This window comes from Aegilops tauschii, chromosome 7 (genome assembly GCF_002575655.3).
Source record: "Aegilops tauschii subsp. strangulata cultivar AL8/78 chromosome 7, Aet v6.0, whole genome shotgun sequence".
Classification (NCBI taxonomy): Eukaryota; Viridiplantae; Streptophyta; class Magnoliopsida; order Poales; family Poaceae; genus Aegilops; species Aegilops tauschii.
The window spans coordinates 9,585,751-9,605,561 of NC_053041.3; the positions used below are offsets into that span (position 1 = coordinate 9,585,751).

Here is a 19,811-nt window from a genome sequence, read left to right on the forward strand (position 1 = left end):
CCTGAAGGCGTTGCTGTTGAAAAATCTCGTCAATCATGTAATGTCATGAGATGGATGGTGCGGATATGGTCATTGATGTAGTTTGCTGATGGCGGATCTGATCCTTTGTTTTTTTTCGTCGCCTAGGCATAGTTTTGGTCTTATTTGACTTTGTTATTTGTCGGTGTGTTTTTGTGTTGTGCGTTGGTGTTGGCTGTGTGCATCCTAGCTATGGAGAGGCCGGGTGTGTGCTCATTATGTTTGTATTATCTTAATGCTCCATTTTGAGCTAATAAAGTCCACCCTTCATCGAAAAAATAGATTGCCCCTTCTATTGCTTGCACGGCCAACTCCAAAATCTTCCACCGCAACAACTAAGAGAGTCAAGCACAAATGAAAGGAGGAGTCGGGCTTGCAATTTAAAACCTGGCGCCAACCGGGGCAGCAAGAACATGTGCAGTTATTTGTGGGGGTGATTTAAAAGGTGCCAAACCGTTACAGGAAAAATATAGGTCATAAGACAAGAAAAATTGTGTTTTATGTATATTTTACACTATGTTTTTACGTTTGTAGTTTTACGTAACATGAAATATTTTTACGGAAATTATATATTTTTCTTACATTCTCTTTTTACTTATGAAATAAAACAAAATTTACGAAACATAAAATTACGGTGCATTGATGTTAAAATAGAGGGGGAGGATTGTGGAATAGTTATTCTTCAACCCCCCCCCCCCCCCAACCCTTTTAACATCAATGCATCATAATTTTAGGTTCCGTACATTTTGTCTTATTTCAGACGTGAAAAGAGAACAGAAGATAATAAATAACTGCCGTAATAAATATTTTGTGCTACGTAAAATTGTGAACGTAAAAATATAGTGTAAAATATACATAAAGTGCAATTTTTCTAGTCTTATGACCTATATTTTTGCTTCTCATGTCAAATTTATGAAGCGATATAAAACGATTGTAACTATTTATATGCAGTGAATCAATATGAATGTAACTATTTATATTTAAAATGTAATTTATTTATGAAATGATTGTAAGATTATCTCGGGTGAATAATAACTTATATATACATCCGAGCTATTCTGCTTCCATTTCGTGAGAAAGAGAGAATACGTTTGTTTGTAATACGTTGTGCAATTTTGTAACATGATGATACAGATTTGGTGGGCTCGTGTGACGTGATAAACATGGAAGCCCACCCATTTATTTGTGAGGAACTCTGTTGTGCCTCACGTTCACGGGAAGCAGAGGAGTCAGCAGCCGTGTACACCAACAGCGGGTCAAACAGCTGGGGCAGGAGACGAATGGTTCAGACTGAGATCGACAAGATTCCAACTGTACAAGCCAATCTTAGCAAGAGCTGTTCAAAATTTGCAGTAACGCAACCAAAGCTCTGCTTCTCCTTGGTTTGTATGCAGGGGATTCATCGGCTTTCGGTCATGGAGTTTTGGTACAACTTGAGATTCCACTCTAGGTCTTGCTCTGCTTCTCCTTGTCCAGACTTTGCATCTAAATTAGTACGTATCATATTTGTCTCCAAAACAGAGTGAACTGAGACCCTATAAGCTAATATTGGGCTGTTTCTTTTCAGATTGAAAATAAAATCCCAACCGAATTTATATTTCGACTTGCATTAGCATCAAACAGTGATACTCGCCAAAACTACAAAAAAGGCATGGTTCTGCTTTGCCCAGTTGCCACTTAATTAGCACAAGCTCATATTATCGTATATACTTTAGATACTCAACTCTGTGTATATGTGCTGTGGCTCTGTTTTCCTCGCTAGCTTAATCTGGTGATGATCTTCTGGAAATAACTAAATGAAGATGCATAGATGAGAATGATATGTACATGCATGCCTCTAAATATATAATCTTGTTTCAAAAACTTAATACAATTATTAAAAAGCTAATATATCATACTCTGTATGGTTATACAAACTTAGATGATTATTAATCAGCATTGACCGCTTGCTGCTCAGATAGCCAGTAATGAAAAAGAAAAGAGGAGCTCTTTGCATGATACATATACAAACTAATTTTTTTTTCGAAAAGGTGAGTCACCCCGGCCTCTGCATCGGAACGATGCATACGGCCAACTTAATTAAATATCAAATAGGTTCAACAAAAGTCTTAAAGTCTCATCGAAAGCAAAGAAAAGCTCACAGAGAGCCAAATAAAAGTAGACATAAAGCCACAACCGGCTGGTAAAAGAAAGATAGGGAAACTAATTGACTATCCTATTACATGACCGCCATCCAAACCGGTTGAAAATATCCCGTACTACCATCTCCCACCGGATAGATCCAATAACCAAACGCTCCCCGGCCTCCGTCGGAGTGAGTAGCGACCACATACGGATCAACGCAGTGACTCGGAAGATAACCTGCAAAAAATGAATATTTGTTGTTCTGTTAAAAACAAATCATTTCTGCAGTTCCAGACTGCCCACAATAAAGCACATGCTCCTACTCGAATGTGTCCTGCTGTTTCAGACTCTATCCCTTTAAGCCACGTCCCAAATAACGTGCTGACAGAATTCGGAGGAGTAATGTTAAAGGCTATACGTACCGTCCGCCATAGAACTTTTGCCAACAGGCAGTCAAGAAAAAGGTGTTTGATAGTTTCATCCCGATCACAAAAACTGCATCTAGTAGGTCCTGTCCAGTTACGCTTTATCACATTGTCCTTAGTTAAAATGACTTGTTTATGGACAAACCACATAAACACCTTAACTTTTAAAGGAACTTTGACTTTCCAAATATATTTGGAACTAGGAATGGAGTTAGAATTGATAACATCGAGATACATCGATTTAACTATGAGCTCTCCAGTCCTAGTAAGCTTCCAGCGCAACTGATCGGGCTGTTGAGACAGCTAAACCTCCATCAGTCTACTCACTAAATGAAGCCAACCTTCCCAATGATTTCCGACAAGCGTCCTCCTGAATTGAATATTGAGAGGGATGGCCTGAAGTACTGTTGCAACAAAAGCGTCTCTTCGTTGAACAATACTATAAAGAGACGGATATTGCAGCGCAAGAGGTGTTTCCCCTAGCCAAGTATCCTCCCAGAATCGCGTGGTGATACCATTTCCGATTATAAACTTTGTCCGATTGAAAAAAACTGATTTAACTCTCATCAGCCCTTTTCAAAAAGGCGAGTCCGTCGGCCTCCCTGTCACCTGGAACAAAGTTTTGGAGTGGAGGTACTTACTACGGAGAATCTGCGCCCAAATGGCCTCCGTCTCAATAGATAACTTAGACAGCCACTTGCTGAGAAGACATTTGTTCTTGACTTCAAGATTTTCAATGCCAAGACTCCCTTGGTCTTTTGATCTACAAATAATGTCCCATTTGGCGTGTCTATATTTTTGTTTTAGTTCATGACTCTGCCAGAAAAATCGGGATCAATAGAAGTCCAGCCTTTTCTTAACTCCAACTGGAACCTCGAAAAACAACAAGAGAAACATAGGCATACTCGTGAGAACCGAATTAATAAGAATTAATCGGCCTCCCTACGACATGACCTTGCCCTTCCAACAGCTCAGTTTCTTCTCAAATCAATCCTCAATGCACTTCCATTCTCTGTTTGTCAGCTTACGATGATGAATTGGTATACCTAAATATGTAAAAGGTAAAGCCCCCCAATTCACACCCAAACAATTGCCTATAAGCCTCTTGTTCCTCATTGGCCCTTCCAAAGCAGAACAACTCGCTTTTATGAAAGTTAATCTTTAACCCGGTCAATTGTTCAAATAAGCATAACACCAGCTTCATGTTTCTCGCTTTTGCCAAGTCATGCTCCATAAAGATGACAGTATCATCGGCGTACTGTAGGATAGACACACCTCCATCAACTAGATGAGGCACCAGTCCACCTACCTGACCAGCCTCCTTAGCCCTTCCTATAATAATTGCCAACATATCGACTACAATGTTGAACAATATAGGAGACATCGGATCACCTTGTCTCAGGCCGTTATGTGTCTGGAAACAATGACCTATGTCATCGTTCACTTTAATTCCAACGCTCCCTTTTTGCGTGAAAGATTCTACGTGGCGACGCCAGGCTGGATCAAAACCTTTCATACGCAATGTTTGTTGAAGAAAAGTCCATTCGACTTTATCGTACGCTTCCTCGAAATCCTCCTTGAAGAAAACTCCATCGAGTATTTTCGTGTGAATTTTGTGGAGCGTTTCATGAAGGACCACAACTCCTTCTAGGATGTTTCTGTCCGGCATGAAAGCAGTTTGAGACTGCTGCACCGTAGAATGCGAAATCTGTGTGAGCCTATTAGTCCCTACCTTGGTGAAAATTTTGAAACTAACATTAAGAAGACAGATCGGCCTGAACTGCTCAATTCTCAGAGCCTCTGTTTTCTTAGGAAGCAGAGTTATCATTCCAAAATTCAAGTGAAACAACTGAAGTTGTCCAGAGAATAAATCATGGAACATTGGTATCAAATCCCCCTTAATAATATGCCGACACTTTTTATAAAACTCCGCCGGAAATCCATCCGGCCCTGGAGCCTTATTATTTTTCATTTGTGAAATAGCTTCAAACACCTCTTTCTCCGAGAATGGGGCAACCAAAATATCGTTCTCATCAGCAGTAAGTTGAGGAACATCCTCAATCCTAGACTCATCCAGGGACACACAATTATTCTCCGGAGGCCCAAAGAGCTGCTTGTAATATTCGGTTATGTATAATTTTAGGTTTTCCTGTCCTACAATCGTTCCTTCGTCTTGCTCAAGCTGAAATATTCTTTTTCTTTCTATGCTTGCCGTTGGCGATCATGTGAAAGAATTGAGTGTTCGCGTCCCCCTGGACAACTTTGCGAACCTTAGCTCGCAGCGCCCACTTCAATTCCTCTTCACGGAGAAGTTCTTTCAATCTCATCTCCGCATCTAATTTAGTATGAAGCTCCGTGGTCTCTAGAAGGGTGGACTCGGCTTTTAAATCTAGGGACTGAATAAGTGTAAGGAGCCTTTCCTTTTCAACCTTCTATATCCCACTAAGATGCTTAGCCCACCCACGCAAGAAACTTCTCAAGTGCCTTATCTTATTCTGCCATCGCTCAACCGAAGTCCTACCTCCTGCATCCTTAGCCCATTCCCTGGCTATCAGATCAAAGAATCCTTCTCTCTCAAACCATGCCAATTCGAAAGAAAAGGAATTTTTGTTTCCCATGTGGGTTGCCTCACCAGAGTCAACCAGTAAAAGCGTGTGATCAGATATTCCCCGCGACAGCGCCTAGACTGTTACCAAGGGAAATTTCTATTTCCATTCAACGCTCGTGAGGACTCGATCCAGCTTTTCGAACGTCGGGATTGGCAAGGTATTAGCCCAGGTGAATTTTCTACCCGAAAGCTCTATCTCTCGCAGATCCAAGCTTTCAATAATTGTATTAAACATGAACGACCACCTGCCGTCGAAATTATCATTGTTCTTTTCCTCTCTTCTTCTAATAATGTTGAAATCACCCCAACCAAGATTGGGAGTTGCTCGGAACCGCAAATTCGAACAAGATCTGCCAGGAACTCTGGTTTGAGTTCGGGCTATGTGGCACCATATACCGCCACCAGTGCCCAATTAAACCCATCGACCTTTGATCTAACCCGAAACTTAACAATGAAATCTCCCATCACTACGCTGTGGACTTCCAATGATTCGCATCTAACTCCAAGTAAGATCCCACCCGATCTTTCTCTCAGAGGGAGGCAGTGCCAATCAAAATCAACACCCCCCGATAAAGTACTGAGAAACTGTGGAGAAAAATTATCTCTACCAGTTTCCGAGAGAGCAATGAAATCCAACCTATGCTCGATAGAAGCATCCGCAAGAAACCTTCTTTTAGCCAAGTCTTTCAGACCTCCGCTATTCCAAAAAATTCCTCTCATATTTCGTCATGAAATTTTTTAGAGGTACGGATCCTAGAACTTCTATGCACCACCGAAGCAGGGTAAATCGTCCGCTTTCACTTGCGTTTAGGTTTGTTTTGATCCTCCACCATGTCCTCACAACCGGGCTCCGTGGACCTAACTACCTCAGCCTCGAAAGTATCATCCTCTTCCTCTGTCTCAGGAAGGGATGGTGCAAGATCCGCACAAAGGCTATCGAGCACCATGACTCCCAACACATCTATGTCAGAATCATTCATGGGTTTAACCACTGCTAAGTTTCGAAGCATTTCTAAAGCGCGTTCCACTTCCAAATCCAGGACTAAAGCAAAGCATAAAGCAAACTAATACAGTCATCGATCAACCCAGAACAAAGCAAACATAAAGCAGCGGATTTATAAGCACAACTGTTGCAAAAAGAACACAACATAAAAATCTTCATCAGCATTACGTATGGAAGTCATAGTACAACAAATTATTACAACAATCAGTCGCTATAGCCGACAAATCACATACCACACAGGCAGAGAGAGCATATGTAGCACCAATATGAGCACACCCGTGCCCATACTGCATAATTAAGCTGAATGCTACTTCTTATTTATGGGGTTCTCTCTTGCTCAACGACTGTACCATCATCTATCCAACCAGATGATAAAATACTTGCTTTGATGCAATAAATGGGTCGGTCCAGCAAAGCTGACCGAACCAAACCAAACTAGAAGATACAACATCATGACAATGTAGATTGTTGCAGAGCACACAAAAACCAATCAAGCAACATGAATATGGGCAGGGAAAATACACACAGCCATATATTGTCAAGAATTCTTCAACCTTGTAGCCCGACATGCATGTGGCATTCAAGCAAGCTGAAGCTCACCTCACAGAAGGGATGGATTACTTGCAGTGCAGCATAATAAATGGTCAATGAGATGATTGATTAACTATATAAATTACTGTAGTAAAGTAGCACTGAGAGGATGATGAGGAAACTAGGCTGACTAGCACACTAAGTTAATTATTAATGAATAGAAAGATGGAGCCAAATATATCTCAGCGCTTTTTGAAAAAAAAAAATCTCACCTGAGTATGGTGCCTCTAGGCTGCTGGGCCTTCTTGTAGTACCTCGAGTGCCTCAGCTTGTAGAGCGAAGGGTGGTGGTTGGCACCCCCCCCCCCCCCCCCCCCCCAAGTTGTCCCACCGTTCCTTCTTGCAGTCCACTTTGGGACATTGCTTATAAACGGCAGGCAAGAACTTGAGGCTCCAGCAACCCCTTATCTTGATAGTCTCAAGCTTTCGCGCTAACATCTTACTTCCACAGATGCGATGCAGCCTGGAGAGATCATGCAGGTGGATGTACCTCAGCTTAGGGAACTCTATAAATGTTTGCTCCTCCTGGTACTCATCAGGGTCCAAAGGGAAGATCTCCATGAGATCTCCACAACACACTATCTCAAGGGTCACTAGGCGACGCAAGGTAGCCATACACGCGGATAAGGGGAGCACATGAATCAGCCTCGGGCAATTGTCTAGGTGCAGGAATTCTAGGTATTGAAAGGAACTTCCATCGAGTAGCCAAATTGTACTCCAGTTCCAGATGTAGCGTGCCATCAGGAGTTGAGATGCCCAGAATGTTGTCAGCCCATAAAAATATACGAAATCGCCATCATCATCACTTTGTGTGGGACTAGCAAAGACAGAGCTTAGCTTGGGGCACCTCTCAACTCGGCACCGTTCAAGCCAGTTCCAAGTTGAATCCCGTGGGTTTAGAATGCTGGTGATGGATAAGCTATCATGCACATGCAACGTCTTAGCATTGTCGTGTATAAAATTAGGGATTAAAGAAGCACCAGTGCTAGTTCCTTGGGTACTGCCCTGCTGTTGTAGTAATCCACTCTTCATCTCATCTTCATCTTTTATGTGGATGTACCAATCCGTGAATTTTTCAGGAGCAAGATCAGGTGCGGCAGGCCACATCCACCCGATTGCACCTTCATTAGCGGCAACAGCTTGCAGGAGGTCTTGAAATATGATATCTCTTGTGTACAAATAATTATTGGGCTGGCTAATTACCTGAGCGCATTCGCCACCACCAACAGTGACACTACTTGCAGGTGACGATGTCATCTCCAAATGTCCACACCTATAGTTGAAATGCTCTTCGACGGCTACTAGCGACCTCAGGATCCTAGCATCCCTTATAGATATGTACCTATTAAAGGATGCAACTTGCTTTGTAGCAGCAATTGCAACAATACATGACGATCCTGTAGCAGCACTAGTCTCTTTGGCCTTTTCTTCCCAATTAGCTAGGCCAGATGATCCAGATCAGATCGTGTCAATGCGCAACACCTCCAACATCTTTGTCCTTCTGTCTCTTGGCGGCCATTGTATTGCTTGCAGCTTCTCGCAACCCAACAGGATGAGCCGCTTGAGGTTCAGTGCTACCACTTCTCTGAGGTCGAGGGTTTTCACGGCTGTGCTAGAGAGGTCCAGCTCCTGGAGGCTCTCCATCAAGCCTCTCAGCAGCACACTCTTCAATTTAACGAGGCCCCGAAACGAGATGCTAGATATCTTAGAAATAGCAGCCCCATTGATAATGAAGCTAAATGACTCGAGCGACGGGGGCAGAACATTGGGGATAACTTTTTCCAATCCAACACAGTTGTCAAGGATAATTGTCTTAAGATGTCTTGAGCTGGACAGGTTAGGGACTAGCTGTTGCCTGACTATTTCTGTTGTAGAGTCCGTGTCAGCTGTTACTCGAAGCCTGTCAAGGCTAGTTCTACCTCCACACAGATCAACTATCCTCCAATCCTTGACTCTCTCCACATTCAGCTCCCCGAGTTCATCCATTAAATACATCATCTTATTTGAGTACCAGTCCGTATTCCTCAGGTCCAGCACCCATAGCTTTTGAAAACATGATCCGTTATGGTTGTTGCTTTGATGATGCTCCTCTCTGACATCATCTGTGCAATGGTCTAGCAGGAGGAATCTTAGGTGGCTGCAACAGAGGAAGGGAGGAGATGTAAAACTGAAGGTGCACCAAGTCAAATGTAACACGCGCAGCCTATTGTTGTCTGGGAACATGAAAGCTGGTAATATCACCCTCCTACAATTTGATTTCTCTGCCAGGAGGAAGAAGGATGTTGCCCGAGGAGGCAACACACCATTACCATCATGTAGCTGGGCTTGGTGTGTGGCTGAAACCCAACGGTCATTAGGAATGGAAATGCAAGCATCAATCTTTTCTTCAATGCCAACGTGCTCCATAATCCAGTCTAAGTGTATGTTTCTCTGCAGAGCATTACCAACCTCCCATGCAGATTTATTGTCTTGTCCTTGTACAATCCCATCGCATACCCAATAATTTGAAGCATGCATTTCCCAGTCGATACGACCGACAAATCTTCGTGCCCAGGCATAGTGGAAGCACTCAACTATCATGTCAGGCTGAAGAACACCCATGTACTTGGCAACATCTGCAGCCTCTTCATGCATTGCATGATCCTGCCATTGTACAACTTCCATGAAAATATCAGGCTTAGCATTTACCAGTTCACCTTCCAGTTTTTCATAGAGAAGCCGAAAACCTGTTCCCCATGTCCACAACACCTTGTTACTCAAAAATTCTGTTATAGGGACACCACAGTCGTACAAATTAATGTAGTTGTTGCTCCCATTGTGAAAAATCCCCACAAATGTACTGTTAAAAAGCTTTCTGAAGATCTCCGCCGTGACATCCAGTATCACCCCTCTAGAGCCTTGGTCAATCCCGTTGAAATCATCCTCCTCGTCGTGTTGATCGAAGATGGCCATCAGCGATTGGGGAAGCTCTAGCTCCTCAGCAATTGCCTTTTGCAGGGCTCTCATGCTTTGCCACAATGAGCAATCCACATGGACAACCTTGTCAAAGTTCATTTCTTCAGCAGTAGATGATTTCAAGCATTGGGCTACCACTCTCAGAGCAGTGGATGCCCCGAGGCCACCCCAGCCATGGAAGTAGATATTTGGTTCATGTTTGCTCGTACTCTCCAGGATAGCAAGTATCTCTCCTGCTGCAGCATTGATAGCATTTGCCTTGATCTCGATGATCTACAATGTATAACAATAACTGAATGAGGTTCATCACTTTTACCTTTGTTTTCTCCACTACTTTGTTTCAAGTTGTGAGGCACATTTTAACTATAGTGATAATACATGGAAATATACAGCTAATTAATATACTCTTAGTGTGTTGCTTATTTTAGTACACACTTTGTTAGGAATATATAGATGTTTTTATAATGCTAGAGATCAACCGCTTAAACTGAATTGTAAATAATTTACTACTCCCTCCATTTCATAATGTAGTGCACACACGTTTTTTGAAATTTAAGTTTGACCATAAATTAGACCAATAATATATAAATCAAGTTACTGAAAAATTATACCATTGAAAACTTCTTTGTACTCCCTCCGTTTTTATTTACTCTGCGTATTAGGTTTGGTCAAAGTCAAACTTTATAAATTTTGACAAAGTTTATAGACAAAAATATTAACATATACAATAACAAATCAATACCAGTAGATTTATTCTTGAATATACTTCCACTTCATATAGATTTGTTATGGTAAATATTCATATTATTTTCTATAAACTTGATAAAATTTTAGTAAGTTTGACTTTAGTCAACTCTAATATGCGGAGTAAATAAAAATTGCGGGAGTAATACGAATTCAATGGTATCATTTTTATGACACATAACTCGCATTTATTGGTTAAATTTATGGTCAAACTTAAATCTCCAAAAGCTTGTGAGGCTGTGCGCACTACATTTTGGAATGGAATGAAGGGAGTATCATCTAAATTCATAAAGAAAAATCAATGGCAAAATGCTTGTATATATAGAAAACCATGCCAACAACAGAAATGATAGCAACTCCCAACAGATGGGTCATATACTACTACACGCTAGTCCTATTTAGAAACATGATTAAATGCATGCAATTGGCTTATTGAATGGCACAGCTGAACTAAATCTTCTTCTCAAACAGAAGTGAAACATGAGAAAGCTCACAAAATTGAACAGTCAATATATAATAGATGCAAATCTCAGTTAAGCACTTAAGCTCCAGTATCAGTCGCTGAAGATCGAGATGCATGCATGGATTACCTTAATCCCATTGAAGTATTGAATCGACATCTCCAGGTTTATTTACAGCTGAAGCTGGCTCGATCTAACCCATGGACCTGATTGATCTGCAGCAAAGAGTACTCCAGGCTTAATTATTTCCTACCTTGATCCCTTGTTATAAATAATCTTTCAAAAGCTTAACAAATTTGCGTGAAGACTGTATATATAGACGATTGGTACAGTTACATTACCTTGGTTGCAGCACGGTGCTGGATTGAACAGGTCCTCCAATCGGTGATAGACCGAACAACTGTGGTTAAAGATGAAGCAGAACATAACAACAGGAGTGTCAACTTCCGACAGCATTGAATAAATAGAATCACCATGGTGTCACAGCAAGTTGCATCGAGGGTGTTAGAACTAATCTTGTCATGATGTATCTGCATCTTTACTTTTGAATATTGCGTGCAGTTTAGCTGTAGGTTGCTGTGCGGCTACATAGGTAGTTTTGGTTCAGCAGTGTGCAAGGCGAGATGCCGGAGATGGTCATGTGATACGACAAAGGCGGCGAGATGCCAAATGCTGCAGGAAGTGGTGCATCCGTGTGAGACGGGCGCTGCATGAACTGATGAACAAGGATGTACAAGTCAAGCACGGGTGAGTGGCCGAGTCTGTTAGGAAGTTGTTAGCTGCATGAGTAGATGAGTACGTGCGATGCATGTTGTCCAGGTCATGTGGCTGGACGTCAAGGAATGTTGGTATGGGCATGCATGTAGGCTGTAACTAGTATTCCCTCCATTCCTAAATATATATACATCTTTTTAGAGATTTCAACAAGGGACTACATACTGAGCAAAATGAGTGAATCTACACTCTAAAATATGTTTATATACATCCGTATGTTGTAGTTCATTTGAAACCTTTAAAAAGACTTTTATGTAGGAACGGAGGGAGTAACTAGTTAGTGCATGGGTTGATTGGACATGGCCGTGCTTGTAGGCCGTAGCGCTAGTGGGCTAGTGGCATGAGTTTTGCTTGGCCTGAGTGCCTACCTTCCTGTGTATATATTGCATAGAGTAAATGGAAAAGAGAGGCCGTGAGGGCCAGAAGATAATATGTAGCCATTGTGTGCTCACCTGGGAAGCCTCTTTGGCGAAGCCAATGGGTTCCACTTCCTTGATGTATGTATGTGTGTGTGTGTGTGTGCGTGTGTTTTCATGAGAGAAGAAGAGAGAGAGAGTTGTGAGGGGCAACAAGAGGTAGAAGAAGCGGCACTGCGAGGAGCCGGCACCAACAGAGGGTTCTGCACTCCATGAAGCTATGCAAAGGTGTAGTCGAGCAGCTGGTATTGGACATCTCTTAACAGTCAAGCTTGAGCTTACTTATGTTTGCGAAGCCACAGAAGTCAAGCGGCGGTGTAGGTCCAGGCAGGCAGACATGAGAAGCAGAGATCTAACGGCAGGAGAGCCATCGCCGAAATGGTGCCCCAGTTTGAGGAGCCGCTGCCCGACGACCCCGTATTGAGATCAAAGAGAATATGCTTCGCCCTCAACTCCGCGCAGAAGGCGGCCCATCCATTGACATGGCAATGGCACCGCACATTCGATTTGATGAGCCTGTCCTCGAGCACGAACTTGCCCCTGGGAGGTGGTGTGACTGAGATGGCACACCATACCATCGAGGTTTCTGACAATATCTTCTCGACCTTGCGCTTGGTTTGTGGGGCACAACATTGCACCCCTGGTGAAGATCGGGTTCCTTCTGTTGCAAGATGTCTAGCCGTCTCCACCCAGTGGCAAAGCTACATGTAGTGTGTGATGTCAAGCGATGTCACAGAAATGTGCTTATACCAAGCTAACCCCAACAATGTTTAAGTGTTTATGTTTACATACATGGACAGTTTTGAGCTGTTGACGTCACTGGCTTCAATTGCTAGCGCCGCTGTCTCCACCATCTCGACAATATTCTCGTCCTCGAAGCCCAATTGTGAAAGCATGTCGCCGGGACATGCTGCACACAGATAATAAACAATAATCTTTTTTGAGGGGTAATAAACAATAATGTATACTACTATCCTTTTTTTAGTTGAAATATTTTTTTCTGAGAAACAGTTGAAATAATATAAAGTACTATCCTTTATCCGGAGTTGGACACACAGCAAAGGCCACGGCCCATGGGATGACCGATATATGCATGCGTGGCTCCTTGGGTTTTGTTTTGGGCCGTGGAGAGGTGATCCAACGTGAACTGCGGCGGCAGGCACGCGCGGAAGGAACGTGGCGGCGGATAAACGGAGGTCTTCGGCTCGCAACCCTCGTCTCCGTCGCTCGCCCAAACCCTTGACTTCCGGCCTGATCGCGCCGCCCGCCTACCTTCCCCCTCTCGTCGTTGTTCCCATCCCCTAGCTCTCTCATCGCCCTCGATCTCCACCGTAGCCCCCACGATCGATGGCATCATCGCAGAGGCCGACAGAAAGGAGGGCGTCGAGGTGCACCCCTGTCATTGCGCGGGCCACGCTCGTATTCGACATCGTCGGGTACAGCCTGCATAAGGGCATGGGCGCCGGCAAATTCATCCGGTCCCCTCGCACCTCCGTTGGCGGGTACGAATGGTGCATCCGCTACTACCCTGACGGAGATAGGGAGATCGAGGACCATGTCTCAGTATACGTGGAGCTCCTGAGCAAGGGTGCTAAGGCTAGGGCGCTCTTCGACTTGAGGTTGGTCAACCAGGCCAACGGGCTGTCAACGTCGGTGACGTCCTGCTTGGAATCACCCGAAGTGTTTGATTCCGTCGACCCCATTAAGAACAAATATACTTGGGGTGTTCATACTTTTATGAAAAAGGGTGAGCTGGAGAAGTCACCTTACCTGCGTTATGACCATCTTATAATTGAGTGCGATCTCAGTGTGATCAGCAATGTGCCGCTTGTTGCCGATGCCATGGAGATCCAGGTGCCACCCTCAGACTTGGCAGATAATCTCGGAACATGGCTAGAGACCGAGGAGGAGACAGACGTGACATTCAATGTTAGAGGGGAGACTTTCCATGCACATAAGATTGTGCTTGCAATGCGGTCACCGGTCTTCAAGGCAGAGCTCTATAGACCGATGGGAAGTCGGACGGCACGCAACATAACCGTGGAAGATGTGCAGCCTGCTGCTTTCAAGGAATTGCTTCGCTTCATCTACACGGACTCATTGCCTTCTCGGGACAACCTCAATGATGACACGGTTAAGCATTTACTGGTGGCTGCAGATCGGTACGCCATGGAAAGGATGAAGATGATATGCGAAGGCATTCTCTGCAGAAGACTTCGTGTCAAGACTGTGGCAACCACGTTAGCTCTAGCTGACCAGCATCACTGCAGCAGGCTCAAAGAAGCCTGCATTGAATTTGTCATCTCTTCGAATAGAATGGCTGCTGTGATTTCAGGCCAAGGGTATGTGCACTTGAAAAGATCATGCCCTGCTATCATAGCAGAAATCTTGGAGAGAGTAACAAAGTCTCGCATAGTTTAATGTGCTCATCCCTGGGTAAAACTTGGATTAGTTGGCTTACCTTCACTTGTCACTTTGTAGAGATCTTTCTGAGGAGCAACTATATAAGTCTTGGAAAGTTTAGTGTGCTCATCTTGGATTCATGTGTTAGCTTCCATGTACTTCCTTATTGATACATACCCATTGAGATGAGATGAATCTAGTCTATATCTGCACTATTTGATTTCTCCTTTCTTTTTCTAAACTTTGGGGAAGCCTTCGTATTCGTTGTCATCTACTCTTTGAGAAAATATAGGCATCTGAGATGAATCTAGTCTATATCTCCTCTTTGATTTCTCCTCTTTGTTTTTCTAAAATGTGGTGAAGCCTTCGTTTTCATTGTCATGTGTTAGCTTCCATGTACTTACTTGATGCATGTGCTGCTGTACTGATGCACTTGCAGGTGAAGGTTGAGTAATAGATTTTAATTAGAGAAAAGGCTTTGAAATGTTTTCCATGCACGATGGGTTGACCAACAGACATGGACTTGACAATCATGAGAACTATATGCCATTCAGAAATCACTTATCAGTTATAAAAGATATGCTGCTCTGCAGTCTGCACGGGTAGAGTGGTAATATACTCGGCTAGTCTTACGGCATATGAATCGTGGCCATTGGGCATGCCATAGGCCTTATGGCATTATCAGAAGGGAAGCGTGAGATCTGGTTGAACCGAATAGTATAAGATGCTAAGGAAAGAATCAAAATTGTTGTCTCCACTACTGTAAAATCCATCTGTGCCGAGTGCTTAGTCTTTCGCCGAGTTCCAAATCATCGATTCTCGGCAACCACTATGTAAGCCGAGTACAATCCTCGGCAACCACTGCGACTGGAGATAGAGACGTGTCATTGCCGAGATCCAGACAACTAAGACTCGGTAAATAAAACAAACTCGGCTTATGCGACCTACGCCGAAATCTAGACGGACAATGCCCAACAAAGTTGGTGCCACGTGGGATGACGGCAGGTGCCATCTGCTCCATCACGACGTGCCGCTTTTGCCGACTGCCGGTAAGAGGGGGCTCGGCGTACTTTTCATTAGCCATTTTTTTCACCACATAGATAATCTTTGTAGAGTTCCCGACAAAACGAACTCATCAAAATGTTGACCCTTCATCTCGTGCGTGATACTTCCCTCCATTCCACAATGTAGTGCGCCCGCGTTTTTCAGGATCCAAGTTTGGCCATAAATTTAACCAACGGGACCGACTGCGGCGGGAGCAAAAATTATATCACTGAATTCATTTCGAAAATACGAATTCAGCGGTATAATTTTTGCTCCTACCACAGTCGGTCTCGGCAGTTAAATTTACGGTCAAATTTGAATCTCGGGAAGCATGGCGCACTACATTATGGAATGGAGGGAGTATAAAGTATAAACCCGCATGCGCGGCCGGCTCGGCTATGATCTAGCTAGCCGCCACCTCCTCCACCACCAGATCCTCCTTTCCACCGCCACGCCTCCCCACCACGCCACCTCATCTTCCATGACCGCCTCCAGCATTGGCCGTCCCTCACCTCTCCACCAACACTCCTCTCGGTGACACACTTCAACCAAATCCCCGCGGCCTCGGACAACCATGTTCACCACCGGCTTTTCCTCTACCAAGGGGCGGCGACAACTGAGGTGAGCTTCGATAATCACCATTTTTTGCTTCTTTATTAAGGTAAAAAAGTGAAATATTTAGTGGTTAATTGTTTAGTTATTAAGTTATTATAGTATTGTTAGTTGCTAGCTATTTACCTAGGTGAGTATGGATGGAATGATATGCAAACATATATGGCTGCTGAAATTTGATATGCAACACTACTACAGATCCAAATAGCACAGTCCCCTTATCACGGATCAGCTCTTGACCACGCGCCATTGACGAGCCTAAGTGATAGCTCCAGAGGCGTCAGTGATATTGACTCTTCGACTTGGCAAGATGCTTATCACAGACCGGTCTAAATTTGGCATGTTAGTGATAGCTTGTCCCGATGATCAAAAAGGACCAAATGTAATCACTGCTGCTACATTTGACCCGTCTGTGTAGTCAATTCAATTACCCTTAATTTTCCCATGGCTCGGTATTGTTTTGTTCGTGGCATGTTATAATCAATCGTTCACTGCCATCCACAATGAAAACCCTCACTCCTCGTCCCCAACACCACTCTTTCCTGACCGTTTTTGGCATTGTTGCCCCTCTACAATGAACCCGTCACCATCACTATTCCCGGCCATCAGATATACTTTCCTCTTTTACCTTCCCTCTGTCCAGGCTCCATCGCTCTGAGAAAGTCCGGCTCCACGGTTGGCATCATGCGGTGCGAAGATGCAGATCTACCATCGCCCGGGGCTGCCGCGCCTTCACTCCTTCTGTGGACGCCCCCCCCCCCCCCCCCCCCACACACACACACCTTCAGTCCCTCCATGGACGCCACCATTTTGTCTCGTCATCCATTCTATCCGGTAGTTGCCTTCCGTCGGGCCATCGGATGCCAGGTTTGCCGCGCATGTGTGCATAGTTGTAGACCCGATATGTGGTTTATCATTCTTCGGTCGTGGCAGTGGCCCCGATGGTGAGCTCTATTCCTTTCTATTAGTGTCCAAATTTGTAGTTTGTATCCATCTTGTGGATGAGTCATTATTATTTTGCTATAATTCCGAATGTTACTTTACAATGCATGTTAGAATCTTATTTGTGTATTAAGACTAGATTAGGACCCTTAAGGCATGATTATGAAGGTCTTATTCCGTTATTCGTAGGACCCATGATGAAAGGCCCGACTATGTAGGTTTTATTCTATCACCGATGATGAAAACACTGAACATATATGTCTTAATAATTTTGTCCACATGATTTCCTACATAGCTTAGACAAACTAGCATATGATATTGTGAGGCTGATATCCGAGACAAGTAATACCTGTACTTTGTAGTGCATTTGTTTTTTATCTTCACATTAATACTATACTTGTACTATCACTTTCTGTTACAATGTGTTTGGCCATCAAAGTATAGCAAATGAACCGTGTTCTATATTTCGTGCGAACAAGCCTGTGGAGACATACATCGTTGCTTTTTGTGACCTTTTAGTGTACTTTATAAAACACTTTTTCGTAAGAGTATTTTAGTGTTTAGAAAAGGTCCTACGCCAAGGGATTTTGGTACAGACACATGAACAAAAAATTTAGACAGCGCTATAACACCCTATAGCTTTTAGAAGATGTCCGCCGTTAAGAGTCATAACCCACTACTCAAAACTATACTTATTACACGAAAAATTGCAACACGAGAGGAAAGAAAATTGCAGAACTCGATTGATATGCATAGAACCCGTGATCCCGTGAAGAGCTAATCACTTCAAAACCTTTGCTTGACGAAAGAGTAGTATAATCTCAGGTAAGAGTAGTAAAGGTATGTAAAGAGTATGGACATGGCTGAACTCATCATACCTCTTGAGAAAAGGTGCCGTAATACAGTGCATGTCTTTCATCCTTGGCGCGCTCGTCGCCATGGAAATGAAACCTTACTTGTTGCGCTCCTCGCCATGGAAATGAAACTGGAACATTGAACAGAGATAGTGCAGAGATAATATAACCTGGTACCTTGCTTTAAGGAAGTACGTACGTACAGGTGTTGCAATCACCCATGTCCAATGTCAACTCCCGAAACGTGAATGGAACAACTACCTTTAGGTACCAAATTAACATATGAACGCAGATACCCTTGTTTATTTTGCTTTGTTTTGTTTTGTTTTGAAGAAGCCAACGAAGCGGCTGCGCAACACACCGGCTTGTTCGGTTGTGTGCAAGGTCAAATTTCGATTGGGTAACATTTACAAACGGTGCGCCGGTGGAACTTTGCACCGGTCCACTGCACGGGCGCCATGCGGACGTGGGTCCCATGCACGTCTTTATCCCCGGCGCCGCTTGTCCACATAAATCTTATCCCTTGCATCGTCTTTTCTTCCTCTTTTTTCATCTGCTCGAAGAGCTCGTCCGCCTACATCGTTCCTTCCCTCTCGCACGTGTTGTTGCATCCTAGCTCCGGCAAGGCGACCGCCTGCGGACCTCCCCTGCATGGCCGTGCTCCAAGAAGCCGTACCATCATCGCCAGCGCCGCCGTGGAGCTACATGCAGCAAGAAAAAAGCTACAACCAGTGTCGGCGAAGACGTGGCGACACTGCTTCGTGAAACAACCGGCATCACATCCTGCTACAGCCCGGCTGAGGGCCCCCACAGCACCGCTACGGAATCCGCCACCCCTGGAATCCACAACCAGCTGGGCCAGAAGCTGCAACTGTCGTTGAATTTTGCTACTACCGGCGACAGATTCGCTACATCCATCACGGCGGAGCTGCGACCTACTACGGTGGTTCCTTTATTTGTTGCAACCGCCCTCAATTTTGCTACATCCATCATGGTGGAGTTGCGACAAGTGACGGCGGCGAGATGAATTGTTGCAACCGTCATTGGTTTTTGCTACGACCGCCGACAAAATTTGCTACAACCAACTGACCACTCCGTGTCTTGTCACAGCGGCGACAATGGTTTTTTGCTGCAACCATTACCTTTTTTTTGGTATGACCAGCTAAATTTTTTGCTACAACCAATTGGCCGTACTGCGTGATGAGGTTGTATCCCTGGGGTAGGGTCATAAGCCTAACCTAGATACCCGCCCTAAGGACATTACCCTAAAGCCATCAGCTCAAGGGGAATGTATTCATCCACTCGACGAGGGACATTCCACTCGAAAGAATCAAAGCACTCGACTGCGCCAGACGACACTCGACGTGAAAAAGATTAAAGGCTACACTGCAGCAACGGTCGAGTATTTACTCTGTAAGCTTTAAAGTTCATTTATAGTCCTTTATAGCTGGCGTTACCAGTAACGCCATGTTTTAACGCACATTGAACCCTTGGCGTCGGGGGATGACCGGGGTCCTGGCGCACTCTATATAAGCCACCCCCCTCCTCTGGCACAAGGGTTCGCACCCCCTGTAACATACATATTCATATTCCAGTCGACCGCCTCCGGGCTCCGAGACGTAGGGCTGTTACTTCCTCAGAGAAGGGCCTGAACACGTAAAACACCTGTCAACAACTTCACCGTAGCTAGAACCTGCCTCTCCATTACCTACCCCCCTTCGTACTGTCAGTCTTACTACCACGACAGTTGGCGCCCACCGTGGGGCAGGTGTTTTAGCGTTTTTCCGGTGAAAGTTGCAGTTTCTCCGACTCCCATCATCATGGTTTCCGGTGGAGGT

General features: G+C 44.2%; 1 protein-coding gene and 1 pseudogene across 1 annotated transcript; one reads left to right on the top strand and one right to left on the bottom strand.

Moving 5' to 3' along the window:
* Positions 1-6,977: 6,977 nt before the first annotated feature.
* LOC109768380 (uncharacterized) lies at positions 6,978-19,678 on the bottom strand (annotated as a pseudogene).
* LOC141028120 (BTB/POZ and MATH domain-containing protein 1-like) lies at positions 13,466-14,539 on the top strand. The gene has a single exon (XM_073506011.1). The coding sequence runs from the start codon at positions 13,466-13,468 to the stop codon at positions 14,537-14,539; it is 1,074 nt and encodes a 357-aa protein (XP_073362112.1).
* Positions 19,679-19,811: the final 133 nt, after the last annotated feature.